General features: G+C 47.2%; 2 protein-coding genes across 3 annotated transcripts in view; both read left to right on the forward strand.

Annotated features, from left to right (window-relative positions):
- Positions 1 to 2,407, forward strand: part of ZNG1A (Zn regulated GTPase metalloprotein activator 1A) — a 51,415-nt gene extending 49,008 nt beyond the window's left edge. For both annotated transcript variants that reach the window (XM_025931634.2, XM_086684958.1), the window contains 2 exons: positions 1,587 to 1,716; positions 2,094 to 2,407. In XM_025931634.2, the coding sequence (XP_025787419.1) occupies positions 1,587 to 1,716; positions 2,094 to 2,200 (237 nt within the window). In that variant the 3' untranslated portion in view covers positions 2,201 to 2,407. The remainder of the gene's footprint in view (positions 1 to 1,586; positions 1,717 to 2,093) is intronic.
- Positions 2,408 to 11,900: 9,493 nt separating this feature from the next.
- Positions 11,901 to 14,104, forward strand: LOC112868557 (forkhead box protein D4-like 1). Its single transcript, XM_025931522.2, has one exon. It carries the CDS (start codon positions 12,129 to 12,131, stop codon positions 13,485 to 13,487), a length of 1,359 nt encoding a protein of 452 aa, XP_025787307.2. The 5' UTR covers positions 11,901 to 12,128; the 3' UTR covers positions 13,488 to 14,104.
- Positions 14,105 to 14,333: the final 229 nt, after the last annotated feature.

Genomic DNA, 14,333 nt, shown 5'->3' on the forward strand with positions numbered 1-14,333 from the left:
TTTTTTAAAAAGCCATTCAGGTTTAGATGTGCTCACTCCCTGTGCTGACTCTGCCTGGGACTGGCTTCAGAGCCATGGGTGAATCTCAGTCTGTTCCCAAGTCCTTCCCACCCACAGGAGCTAAGCCTGATCCTGGAGCTGCTGCTCTGATGACAGTAGCACCATTTCCGTCCAGGATCCTAACGGGCACATTGTGTCTCAGTCTGCGACTGCTTCTGTCCCTGCTACTGAATGGGGAGCGGTTACTACAGAAGCAGCCCTTCAGGCCTTTACGCTGATGCTGCAGCCAGGACCTCACCACAGACCTCAGTGGCTCATCCCGCACCATCCTGGCGTGGCTTTTGTCCCTGGGTGTGTGACGGTTTTTCTGCAGCCCTTCGTCCTCTGTGGTTCTTCCCTTGTCCTTCCTCTCGTCACAACAACCCTGTGAGTCTCCCTTCATAGACTTCCTTCTCCGCCCTGCTGCAGAGGACCAGGGCTCTACCGATGAGCTTGTTTAACATGTTCGCTCTGGGGGGCGCCTGGGTGGCGCAGTCGGTTAAGCGTCCGACTTCAGCCAGGTCACGATTTCGCGGTCCGTGAGTTCGAGCCCCGCGTCGGGCTCTGGGCTGATGGCTCAGAGCCTGGAGCCTGTTTCCGATTCTGTGTCTCCCTCTCTCTCTGCCCCTCGCCCGTTCATGCTCTGTCTCTCTCTGTCCCAAAAATAAATAAACGTTGAAAAAAAATTTAAAAAAAAAAAAAAATAAATAAATAAATAAAAAAAAAAACATGTTCGCTCTGGTAACAGCTGGAAGGTCAGAGTCCTTCTACAAGTAACCTAAGACTGTTTAGATAATTCTTTCCCAGGAGCTATTACATATTAAAATCTGGTGTAAAAAGGAGAAAACAAAACTGGGCAAAGGAAAACATGAAGAACATACACCTAAAATACACCAGTACACCAAAACCACGCCAAAGTTTTGTGGTGGGAATGACCTTGAGTGGTTTGTCTCTTACTGTTTTGCAATATGTATATTAAGTTAATAACAAATAAGTGTAACAAACATCATTTCAGAGAAATTGTTTCATCCTCAAGGAGCCAGTTTATCAGATAATTTGTTTCACTTCTGCAAGTCAATATAAAATGAATTGTATCCAGATAGATTTATTTTTCTTTTCCTTTATTTCATTATTATCTGCTCCATTTATTGCAACCCAGTGAAAAATTATCACCCAAATCCTTTAACTCCTCAAATTGTCCCACTGAGACTGTGAAACAAGGTAAAATCCTTAAAAGTAGAAAAATCACTAGAATTCGATGCATGTTTTATCATTTGTTTGTTTCAACGTTTCAGATATCCTAATACGTGTATTAATTTTATTACAAAAAGGGACTATTTTTTTTAAGAACATTGTACACAAATGCTTGAAATTTAAATTTAAAAATCAGAGGCTGTAAGAAACTATTTCCATAAGGCACAAATAACTAGATTTAAGTAATTTTCACAGAATCTTTATGGGTTTGTATTGAAAATGGAACGGCAATAATCCAATAACACTTTCTGCTGTGAATTTGAACTGAGGCTGATTGATCACTCTCTGAGCAGGGGCTGGTGTCGATCAAAGACAAACTAAAACAGGTGATTGTCCAAGGTGTCCATGAGCTCTATGACCTGGAGGAGACCCCGCTGAGCTGGAAAGATGACACAGAGAGAACAAATCGATTGGTTCTTATTGGTAAGTGAAATTGGTAAATTTCTAAAGCACAGTCAAATATATATTTGAAAGTGATATAATATGCCAAACTGTAGCAAGATTAACCAGTCTGAGTCCCTGTGATTAGTTAATGTATTTGTCTTCATGATGTGGTAACATTCATAAGAACTTGGTAGGCATTTTACTCTTTTCTTCAAACAAGTTTAGAAAATAATTAATTGAAATGCCAGTTTCGTTCTAAGGGACTTAACTAGAAATAGAAAGTTGAAGGGATCACTGATTACTTTGTTTTTGTAAATTTCTGAAGATTATCAAGCATTTCGTGATTTGGAATTGATAGGCAAACTGTCCTTTTAATAAGCATGATATAATCACACCCTATTTTGTTCTGTGTGCAGGCAGGAATTTAGATAAGGAGATCCTTAAACAACTATTTATAGCTACTGTGACTGAAACAGAAAAGCGGTGGACGGCACATTTCAAAGAAGATCAAGTTTGTCCATAACACTAGAAGCATTTCTAATCAAAGGGACTGGGTGATAAATCGGGAATAAGTTTCCTACTGGTTATATGTCAAGCATCTGTTCTTTGTGTTACTTCTGTTATGAATTCCAGTGTACTTTAGTGTTTATTTAATGGAACATGTAAAATTTAGTAGATAAGTACTATAAAACATTTGACATTCATACAATAAAACGTAATAACCTCTGAAGTGGGGTTTTTTTGTGTGTTTTTGTTTTGTTTTTTAGTGTTTATTTATTTTTGAAAGAGAGAGCATGCAGGGGAGGGGCAGAGAGGGAGAGAGAGAATGCCAAGGAGGCTCTGCACTGACAGCACGGGGCTCAAACTCACAAGCCGTGAGATGATGACCTGAAACCAAGAGCCAGATGCTTAACCAACTCAGCCACCCAGGTCCCTCTGTTTCTGTTTTTGTTTTTTAAATAGATGTTTCACAGAAATACCTGTCAGAATTGGCTTTGGAATTTACATACTCTGGATTTTTCACCCATAGGAAATTATTTATAATCATAATGATAAAAGTGAACATCAGCTTAGAACTAAGAATGGCAGCTGATTGCATAGATATTTTATCGTTATTAAAAAATTACAAAAAAATTTTTTTAATGTTTATTTATTTTTGAGAGAGAGAGACAGAGCACAAGCAGGGGAGGGGCAGAGAGAGAGGGAGACACAGAATCCGAAGCAGGCTCCAGGCTCTGAGCTGTCAGCACAGACCCCCACGTGGGGCTTGAACTCACGAACTGTAACATCATGACCTGAGCCGAAGTCGGACGCTTAACCGACTGAGCCACCCGGGCGCCCCAAGATATTGTTTTAAAAAACAAATAATGTCACCATTTTTATTAAATGAAATAAAAGTCTTGTAGACTTATGAGTGGAAGAAATCAGAGTCAAACAACTGGAACCACCTCTTGTTCTAAGCTTTACTGGTGGAGTCCTGGAACTTCAGCCCTTTGTAACATATTTATACGATTCCAGTTTAAGAGCTTTTGATGTTAAGTAGATTTTCCTACTGGTATTAAATCCATCTTGGTTTTTTTGAACTTCTTTAATTTTCAGTATAAGCTAAAAAAGTGACGACGTACAGAACTTCAGAGGGAACTACAGATAACTTACGACAATTTAACCATCTTTCTATCAGGGGTTGGTGTGTAAGTACACAGGGGCTTACTTATCTGCTATTTCTATTAACGGCCAGGTCAGCATAACTGTATTCAGACTGTAAGAGAAAAGCATTAGATGGAATTTTAAAGAGCTTTCTCAAACTAATGATTAAATATCAGAAGGCTATAGAAATGTTGTTCTAGAAATGTTTTTTCCTCAGAATTTTCACTGAAAGAATGTCCATCTCTGTGTCTTGAATGGCTCCGTCGGTTGGAGGCAGGCTAACTGGCCCAGTCATCTGTCTCTCTTCCCCTGCATTCTGTGCCTTTTTTATGTAACCTTCTGTATTCCTCCATCTGTCCCCTGAATCCAATCTCTTTTTTAATTTTTTTTTAATGTTTATTTTTGAGAGAGACAGAGACAGAGTGTGAGTGGGGGAGGGGCAGAGAGGGAGACACAATTGAAACAGGCTCCAGGCTCCGAGCTGTCAGCACAGAGCCCGACGCGGGGCTCGAACCCACAGACTGTGAGATCATGACCTGAGCCGAAGTTGGACGCTTAACCGACAGAGCCACCCAGGCACCCCCTGAATCCAGTCTCTTAAATTCACGGTTCAGACAGTACGCTTACTCTGTGGCGGCAGATGGCAGATCGCCCAGTAGAAACGCAGCTGATTTTTGGGTCCCATCTGGGCTTTCATTCCAGTTGTGTTGTTTCTTGGCCTCGCAGTCTCGGGCGGAGCACTCTCTCCAAGGTCGGCTTCCTGGTTTATAAAGTGGGCGGCGTCATTTCAGTCATTCAGGGCTGTTGTGAGGGTTGCACAGGTTTGCAGCGCACCAAGTGGACCCTGGATACAGGCTTTCTTTTTCCTAACGAGGTAAATTTGATTTGTTTTATGGTCAGTGTTGCCACAGTAATAGTTCATAATGTTCCTTGGCAAATAGTAAGCACCTAGATTCCTCTGTTTACAGCCATGAGAGAGAGCTTACAATGAATTGCCCTGCTGTGGGGGAAATGTTTGGAGTACTGTTAATCTGTACTCTTAAAAATCTGCATTTATCAAAGTCCTAAACATTTTTTTCTTTAAGATGTATTAGTATGTAATCCTTTTTTATCACGTAAGTACTGACCAGATACATTTGTGTCCTACAAATCGCGGACGTCACAGATGAATCAGTCTCCCCTGACCTGTGTCCTTCAGTCGCTGACCCTCCTCGGGGGTGGGCAGTGTTGTCAGCATCGTGTCTGTCCTTGTACGTGTTGCTTTTCACTTACACACAAACACACACATGCTTACGTCGTGGCCCAAAGTGACTAGAGCCGTAGTATAAGCTGCTGCTTCTGGAGAGGTAGGAGCTTGCTATAAATATCCTCAGGGAAGACATTTATTTTCATAATGTGTGTTTTATTTTACTTAATTTTATTTTTTTAACATAAAAAATGTTTATTTTTTTAACTTAAAAAAATGTTTATTTTTGATAAAGAGAGTGCAAGTGGGGGTGGCACAGAGAGAGAGGGAGACACAGAATCTGAAGCAGGCCCCAGGCTCTGAGCTGTCAGCACAGAGCCCGATGTGGGGCTCGAACTCACAAATCCATGAGATCATGAGCTGAGCCAAAGTTGGACGCCTAACCGACTGAGCCACCCAGGCGCCCCTTAATGTGTATACTTTAAAACATCGTTCTTTTTAGATTTTAATGCACTTGGCTTTTTAAAAAACTCAACTATTAGCCTTAGACCTTCTTCCTTGGCAGTGCATATGAATACGTCTTGTTCTTTAATTGCTGCATAGAAATTCATAGGATAGCATAGAATACATTCCTTTAAAACATCATTTATTGATGGGGCGCCTGGGTGGCTCAGTCGGTTAAGCGTCCGACTCCGGCTCAGGTCATGATCTCGTGGGTCCGTGAGTTTGGGCCCCGTCTCAGGCTCTGTGCTGACAGCTGAGAGCCTGGAGCCTGCTTCGGATTCTGTGTCGCCCTCTCTCTCTGACCCTCCCCCATCTCTCTCTGTCTCAAAAATAAATAAACGTTAAAAAAAAAAAAAAAAAAACATCATTTATTGAGAGCTTCCACTTTGCCTAGGCTTGAGCGCTGGGCGAAACTGCACGTGAAAGATAAGGGCCTCATTCTTACAGTGTTTACATTTTGGTGGAGGGACGTAAATAAATTAGAAAAGAAGAGGAAAGTAAGGCCCATAACAGGACTGGGCGGTCCTGGAAAGCCTCCCTGAGGAGAGATGGGTGGAAGTTGAGGATGGAGTCAAAAGGCTTGGTGCACCGGGAGGGGGAGTCGGGAAGAAGGTTCCAGGCAGAGCAGCACCTAGTGGAGCAGCCTTTTAGCTGGGAGCCAGCACCACTGGTGCCAGACCGGGCCTGGGGGTGGGGGGGGGGTGGGGGGCAGGGGGGGCAGGGCTTGCTGCTCCTGGTGGGACGGAGCAGAACATCTGGTTTTAAGCTGGAGAAGCGGCGTGGTTTGTGATCGATCCCTGTGGCAGATGAACCAGCCCTTAACTGTTCTCGAAACTGCACACGGTGCTACAGCGAACATCATTGTGCAGCATGCCTCTTTGTTCTTAGGTGAGGATGTTTCTCCAGAGTAAGTGTGTACGTGTGGGATCCCTAGCTTCTGGGATGTGCACGCTGAAATTCTTAATAGATGCTGACCAGCTGCTCTCCCAAGTGGCTGGAAGTTTCCACCTTACACAGTAGGGGGTGAGAATACCCATTTTTCCAAACCTAGTTAACCCTCTGTAACCTTGCCCGTCTGCGTAGAAAGGCACCTCACTGTTTTTATTCAGATTTCATATATGTCTTCTTTTATTTTTTTTTTCAATGTTTATTTATTTTTGGGACAGAGAGAGACAGAGCATGAACGGGGGAGGGGCAGAGAGAGAGAGGGAGACACAGAATCGGAAACAGGCTCCAGGCTCCGAGCCATCAGCCCAGAGCCCGACGCGGGGCTCGAACTCACGGACCGCGAGATCGTGACCTGGCTGAAGTCGGACGCTTAACCGACTGCGCCACCCAGGCGCCCCTATATCTTCTTTTAAAGATGCTTTGTGTGTTCTTCATTCTTTTCCCCAAATGCAATTTTCCACAATCAGAATCATTATCAGTTTAACCTGCACTTCAGAGGACTTTGGAACTTGTCATAGAGAATATATCCCCAACAGAATATTTACATTGTATGTATATATAATGTGTATATACATATGTGTGTGTGTGTGTGTGTGTATATATATATATGTATGTATATGTATAATGTTTTTAATGTTTATTTCATTTATTTTGAGAGAGAGGGAGAGTGCAAGCAGGGGAGGGACAGAGATAGGAGAGAGAGAGAGAATCCGAAGCAGGCTCCGTGTCATAAGCACAGAGCCTAATGAAGGCAGGGCTCAGACTCACTGGAACTGTGGCATCATGACCTGAGCCGAAGTCCAGAGCCGGACACTTAACCAACTGAGCCACCCAGGCATCCCCGAGAATATGTATTTTTATAACTAAATGTGGGCCAGTATCCCAACTACAGACGATTTCAAGGGTATTGGTGGTGACAATGGTGATCAAGGTTTAGGCGCAGTTCATCTAAAACTCTATCGTTTACTGAGTAATACAGGATAGATTACTAAACGTCTCTGAGCTTTTGCCTCCTTATTCATACAATGGCGATAAAATGCAAATCTCTCACCATTGTTCCAGGGATGAAATTTAAAGCACCCTCAATAGAGTCTCAATGTAAGCAAATTCTTTTTCCAGCAAGATTTGATTAAAACAAAACAAAACAAAACAAAAGAAACCCTTAAAAACCCCAAACCAACAATTCTCAACCTTGTGCGTACCTTCTTAAAACAGCTCTTTCCTAGGCTTTGCCCAGCTTTTAGTGTAAGGGGCCAGTGCCTTGGTACTGTGTGCCAGGGAGCTGGAGGAGGGGTCGACACAGGGTCAGAGGGAAGACCAGATAATTGAAAGGGTAATTCTCAGGTCATGATGTTTCCAGGAAGTTATCGACAAAATAAAGCTAAGAGACTTTTAAGCATTTACGGGCTTGGTTGTTTCCTTGCTACAAATTGATTAATCGTCTCCTTTGCCTCAGTAGGGTAGGTGGGAGCACTGCTTTTAGATTGCTTTGAAAAGACTTCCCCGGTTTCAGAAATGCCATAGGTTGTGGAAGTGATGTTGAAAGAAGTGAATTCTGCCTTTGTAGACTAGCAACTTGCCCTACCTCGAGGCGAAAGATACACTAGAGCTTTTTTTCTTCTTAGAGTTAGCTTTAATATTCAAATCAGCTTTAACTGTTGATGGCCACATTGCCTTTATTTATTTATTTTTATTTTTGAGTGAGAGAGTGCAAGCAGGGAAGGGGGCGAGGGAGAGGGAGAGAGAATCCTAGGTAGGCTCCACGCTCAGTGAAGAGCCTGACGTGGGGCTCGCCCTCACGGCTGTGAGATCACGACCTGAGCCGAAATCAAGAGTCAGATGCTTAACCGACTGAACCACCCAGGCGCCCTTTATCTTGCCTTTGATTTTCAGAGTGGAATGGAGAGACACCAGGCAGCATCATCCTTTTTGTAGATTAGTCTAGAAAGTTTGGTTTTTCATACTAGGACAGCATTGCGTGAGCTCCTGATGGGTTTGTTCAGAAAAAAAACCTATTCCTTGTTAGGAAAGAAGCAATCCCCAAATATTACAGAGTCCCCACCATGCCTAAGGCTGCATGTTAAATGCTGCAGGAGCTACAAAGGCAGGCTTCTCATTCTGAAGGCAGCACTAAAGAATTGATGGGATGTGACTGTAAGAGTTTTTCTTTCTTTTCTCTCTCTCTCCTTCCTTCCTTCCTTCCTTCCTTCCTTCCTTCCTTCCTTCCTTCCTTCCTTCCTTCCTTTCTTCCCCTTCCCCTTCTTTCCTTTTTTCCAGAGTGACTTGGCATAATGGAGTCTTTCCAAAGCACTCAGTTCTCATTGATAAAGCTCTTTGTTTTTACCTGGGCATATTTTGTATGACATTAGATATAATCACATACGATAAACTTTACCCTTTAAAAATTTTTTTAATGTTTATTTTTTGAGAGCGTGGGCGGGGGACGGACACAGAGAGAGAGGGACACACAGACTCCGAAGCAGGCTCCAGGCTCTGAGCTGTCAGCACAGAGCCTGACAAAGGGCTCAAAGTCACGAACCGCGAGATCGTGACCTGAGCTGAAGTCGGACGCTTAACTGACTGAGCCACCCAGGCACCCCTAAACTTTACCCTTTTAAAGTGTACAATTCGTAGCTTTAGTAAATCCACCATAGCTAAGTCCAGAACATTTTCGTTACTCCCCAAAGAAACTATCCATCAACGGTTACTCCCCATTTCCCCCTGTTGGTAGCCCCCAGCGGCCACCACGCTACTGTCTGTTTCTGTAATTGGCCTATTCAGACTCCTTTCACTTACCATGATGTTTTCAAGATCCCTCCATGTTGCAGCCCGTATCAACACTTTGTTGCTTTTGTTGCTGAATGAAAGTCTATGTATATTACCACATGGTGTTTATCCGTTTCATCAACCTGATGGGCGTTTTTCTCCTTTTTGGCTATTAGGCCTTTTTCCCATGTTTAATTTTTTAAACTAACAGAATGTAATTTTTGGAACAGTTTTAGATTTACAGGAAAAGTGAACAGACAGCACAAGATAAAAGTGCAGGTGGTTCAAGTTCCCATATTCCACCCCCCCCCCACATACACACATTCAGTTAATATCTTACAGTACTATGGCACATTTGTTACAATTAGTGGACTGATATTGATACATTATTATTAACCAAAGTCTGTAGTTTATTCACATAGCCTTATTCAGGCAGCCTGTTCAGATGGCCTGTCATTTTTCTGTTCCAGGATGCTGTCCGTCATTTTTCTGTTTGGATGCTGTCATTTTTGTCTTCCAGGATGCCGCCCCAGACTCCACACTGCAGTTACCTGTCACGTCTGTCTGTAGAGTCCTCTGGGCTTGGACTGTCCTCGTTTTGGTGACCTTGATAGTTTTGAGGATGGTTCTGGTCAGGGACACAGGATGCTCCTCTATCAGAATTTGTCTGTTTTTCTCCTGATCACATGGGCTCCGGGCAGCATGATCACAGAGTGATATTTTTATCACATCACATTACGGCATATGTCAAAGGGTTTATGACTATTGATGTAAACACTGGTCACCTGATGACCTGGCTGAAGTGTTTGTGACCCTTCTCCACTTGTAATGATCTTTGGAAGGAAGATATCTTTGGAAGGATCTGTATCTTTAGAAGGAAACCAGTCTGCACTGCCTGCGGTAAAAGAGTGAGGAATTCTTCTGCCCCCGGCCCTGTTTAATATTTTGGAGCGTTTTTGGTTTTTTTGTTTTTTTTTTTTGTTTGTTTGTTTTTAAAGCAGGTTCTATGCCCAACGTGCGGTTTGAACTCAGGACCCTAGGTTTAAGACTTGCATGCTCTACCAACAGAGCCAGCCAAGCATCCCTCTTTCCTCCCATTTATTATTTTACTCATTTAGTTTTTAGCAGTATGGATACACACACGAATATTTATTTTATGCTTTGGGTTGTAATCTAACCCTACTTGCTGGAGTGGCCCCAGCTTTCACGACAGGGGACTTTCACTTGTCTCCTATGCCCCCTTGACATACCTCCGTCAATGGAGATTCTTTTGTTTTTGTTTCCCAAGCCTTTACTTTTCTCCTTTCATTTTTAAATAACCCAAATCCCCATAGATGTTGACTTTAGGAAAACTAACAATACTCCCTTCCCAGGTCACAGGATTCCTCTGCAGCCTGCAGAAATGTGCTTTACCTGCAGGGGGTTGACGGGGAAGCAGCTGGGAGTCTGAGGTTGGATAAGACACCTGTCAAGGCCCTCCCTGAGCTTGGTTTAGTCATCCCCCAAGTAGTAACTGGTGAACCTGGGATTCAAACACAAATCCCTGAGGCCCAAAAGCTCCATCATTTGTCCTTCAAGCTGCATATGACGGCGAAGGCGAGAATCTCAGGAGTAGAGCACAAGCTCTTAACATCCTTTAGAGAAAGCAGTTTTCAAATTTTAATCCTGAAGCGACTAGCTACTTTAAACTACTTTTTTGTTATAGTTTGCTCTTTTACCTGGCTTCTGGTTTCTGGCTGAAAGTTCATTATCATTTACAAACACTAACGGCAGATTTACTACGACCATCGGTGGCATAATATTGTGTATGTTGCATTTTTAGTAGATGCCTCCTCAAATTCTTTTCCCAAATAGGTGGCTATTACGTTATGAACAGCCAGTTGCTCAGTATTTCACCCCAAGATCCCTATTTATATAACACACATGAAGTTAATTCCACCGGACCATGACTCTGGTCGCTGAGCGTAAGATTTAAATGAAGCCAGTCTAGAAATCACCACTTCCAAGGATGTCAGGTGAGCGAAACAGACTTTCTGCCACATCCCTGTTCTCCAGGGTGGGGAGTGCCGACCTAGTGATTTAGGTAAAGGCCCCGCACCTCTCCCTTGGCCTTGTTGTTATTATTATTAATGTTTTGTTAAGTAGGCTCCATGCCCAGTGTGGGGCTTGAATTCACAGCCCCGAGATCGAGTTGGGTGCTACGCTGATCAGGCCACCCAGGTGCCCCTGTTTTAATTTTAATATTTATTATTATAGTAAAAGTGCTGAAGGTTGACTTTTAAAAAAGAAGAAGAGATTGAGAGATCGTCAGACTGGGTGCATCCATCCATTGGTGTTGGGAGGCTGTTTTTGTGAAAATGGGGTTTTTCACACGGGCTCTGGGCTGGTTAGAACGTGGCACAAACCACCTAATTGGTGATGGACATTTGAAAAACAATTGTGTCAGTGGTCACTTGTTTTACGAAGCCCAATTTAGGTGCAGAAGTCTATCTACCCAAGGGTGTGACATCAAACGTATTTTATCCTGTGGTTAAGGGTTCGAAGAAGCTCGAGAAGCGCTGATGCCCAGGGACTTCTCTTTAGCTCTTCTGCTTTCCTTCTACCCCGAACTTCCACAACTTAACGCCCGGATGTTTCAGCCTTTTCTGGAAACCTCAGTTGGGCAGTTAAGGAGGGAAGTAGAAGGGACCGTGCAACCCTCCCTCGCATTCCCCTGAGTTCGTGGATATAGTCAAGAATGCTTAAGACTTAAGAATGGTTCAGCTCATCATTCGGGATGAGCACGGACTCCACCTATGAAAATGGGTGAATAACCGGCTGTGAACCCCGAACACATACTGTTAGGCTTTTCTTACAAACACCGTAGACATTTAGTGCCACCCCCCCCCCACTTTCTATCCTCCAGGGGAGAGGCCCGAATATCGAAGTGGCCACAGATTGTTGGGTGTCCTGTTGTCCTGCCTCTTCTATTTGCACGGTTTTCAACGCGCTTTCACCGCGCATCTTCCTGGGTGGCCGCTGGGTGTCAGGAGAAGGAGGGGGCTGGAGGCTCCTGCCCTGTTGGGTAACGCGCAGTGAACCCTCATCATTGGACTGCGTGCGTCCGGAACAAGCGGGGGAGCGCTGGGAGGTAGGGGAGGGGGGGGGTGGAAAGGGTGGGGGGCGGTCGACCACTCAAGGACTCGAAGAAGCTCCGAGAAAAGGCAAAGTGCATCTTTGCTGGACGGTGTTGGCAACGAGGAGAAACCAACGGAAGAGAAGACCACCACCAAACGGGCAACCAGCCGCAAGCCCTCCTGCTTTTTGGAACACTCCGAACCCGCCCGCCTCCAGCCCGGACCCCCTCGAGGCAGGCGAGCGGCCGGCCGCCACCCCTGCGTCTTGCACGACCTGCTCCCCCATGAACTTGCCCAAACCCGAAAGCCTTCGCTCCACACCGCGGCGCAGCCTCCGGGGCTCCGACGGGGAGGACGGCGAGATCGACATCCTGGGAGAGGAGGAGGATGAGGGCGAGGGGGAGGAGGGCGAGGAAGGCGAGGCGGCGGAGAGCCAGCCGTTGCCAGGGCAGCTGCCCCCGCCGGGGACGCTGGAGGCGCGGCGCGGCGCGGGCGCGCTTGGCGGAGGGCTCCCCGAGGGCGGCGGCGCCCCGGCCGACGCCAAGTTGGGCCCCAAGTTCCGGGCGTCGAGCGGGTCCGCGGCGGCCTCCGCGGACGGCCCGCAGCCGGCGAAGCCCCCGTACTCCTACATCGCGCTCATCACCATGGCCATCCTGCAGAGCCCGCACAAGCGCCTCACGCTCAGCGGCATCTGCGCCTTCATCAGCGGCCGCTTCCCCTACTACCGCCGCAGGTTCCCCGCCTGGCAGAACAGCATCCGCCACAACCTCTCGCTCAACGACTGCTTCGTCAAGATCCCGCGCGAGCCGGGCCACCCGGGCAAGGGCAACTACTGGAGCCTGGACCCCGCGTCCCGGGACATGTTCGACAACGGCAGCTTCCTCCGGCGCAGGAAGCGCTTCAAGCGCCACCGCCCGCCCCCGGGAGCCCACCTGCACCACCCCTTCCCCCTGCCCGCCGCGCCCGCCGCCCTGCACGGCCCCCACCCGGGCCTGCTGCTCGGGAGCCCGGCGCCGCCGCCCCCAGTGCCGGGGGCCTACCCCGCCGCCGCCTCCGGGAGCCGCCCGTGCGCGCTGCTGCACCCGCACCCCCTTCGCTACCTGCTGCTGTCGGCCCCGGCCTACGCCGAGACGCCCGGGAAGGCGCCAGGCGCGGACCCGGCCACCCCCGGCGCCCCCTCGGCCGTGCGGCCCTCCCCGGGCTCCCAGCCTTGGGAGGAGGGCAAGGGGTCGGCGGCGCGGCCGGGAGACGGATGCGCCCCCTTCAGCATCGAGAGCATCATGCGAGGGGTCCGAGGAGGAGGGGGGACGAGGGCCGCGCAGAGTCTGCCCCCGACCCCGTGGGGCTACTGCCACCTGCTGCAGCGCTCGTCGTGCCTGGTGCATCACCGGGCGGCCACCCCTTTGCTGCACGTGTCGGCTGCCTCTGCGGCGTCCGCTGCCCGGACCGTGTTAGAGCAGCAGCAGCAGCAGCAGCGGCGGCAGCAGGAGGACTGTACCAGCGGCCGCGCTCCCAGCGAGGGCGCTCTGCCGGGCCAGCACCTGTCCGCGGCGCGCCTGGGGTGTCCGCCCGGAGCGGGAGGCTCCAGGCCGACAGCGGTGGCCAGCCTTTCCGGCAGGGAGAGCATCCTGCCGGACTTCTGAGCGGCATCCGCAACGCTGTCCTGGCGCTGACCCCGCCGGACACCCCTGGAGCCAAGCCGGGGGACGGCCCTTCGCGCCGCCCGCCCTCGCGCACGCCGCCCCGCGGGGCGGGGACCACGGGGGCGCGTCCGAACTCCGCGTCGCAAGCACCACGAACTGGACCACGGTGCGGATCGCTGCCGACTACGCACAGAGGAAAAGTTGGATACTGTGCGGCCACCTGGGCGTAACCTTCCGATGGCGTCCACTCTCGCCCTCACTTTTCCAGCCTCCAGTTGTGGCTTCCAGGGTTTTTCCCATTACCCATTTCCAGAGTAACTGTGAACGTGAGTGGGACACTTTGTTCTGGTATTTAAAAAAAGAAAAAGAAGAAAAAAATAAAGAAAATAAATGCCCAATGCACAACCTGTTTCCCCTCGTTGACTCCCTAGGAATTGCAAATATTATTCCCTGGTCAAGTGCAAAATACTTGTTCTTTCTGTCTTCCTGAAATCGATGCGTAATATAGACTTTTAATTTTAAAGCGTTGACTTCTAATGTGTGTGTCTGATGTGGAAAGATGCTAAAATTAAAGCTAGCTATATAGACTAAATAAAATGCTAAGTCACCACACCATATTACTTATTTCGTATTTACTTCTCAATAATCGCTTTCTAAATGGAACTTCTCTTGAAACTTAGATCTTTCCTCCCAGGGAACAAGTTAGTTTTACGATTCGTATTCACTACAGGCATCAGAAACAATTTTCCAACATGGCCTGGAAAACTTCCGAATATTTGACGTCCTGGGCTTTAAAATATGGTATATGGAATTTATGAAATCTGTAGAAGAAAAAGAATTGGAGGG

This window comes from Puma concolor, chromosome D4 (genome assembly GCF_028749965.1).
Source record: "Puma concolor isolate L17-30 chromosome D4, mPumCon1.1.hap2, whole genome shotgun sequence".
NCBI classification, from domain to species: Eukaryota; Metazoa; Chordata; class Mammalia; order Carnivora; family Felidae; genus Puma; species Puma concolor.

What these genes read in the sequence shown, in the direction of transcription:
- LOC112868557 (XM_025931522.2), top strand. Translation starts at nt 12,129, where the DNA reads ATGAACTTGCCCAAACCCGAAAGCCTTCGCTCCACACCGCGGCGCAGC.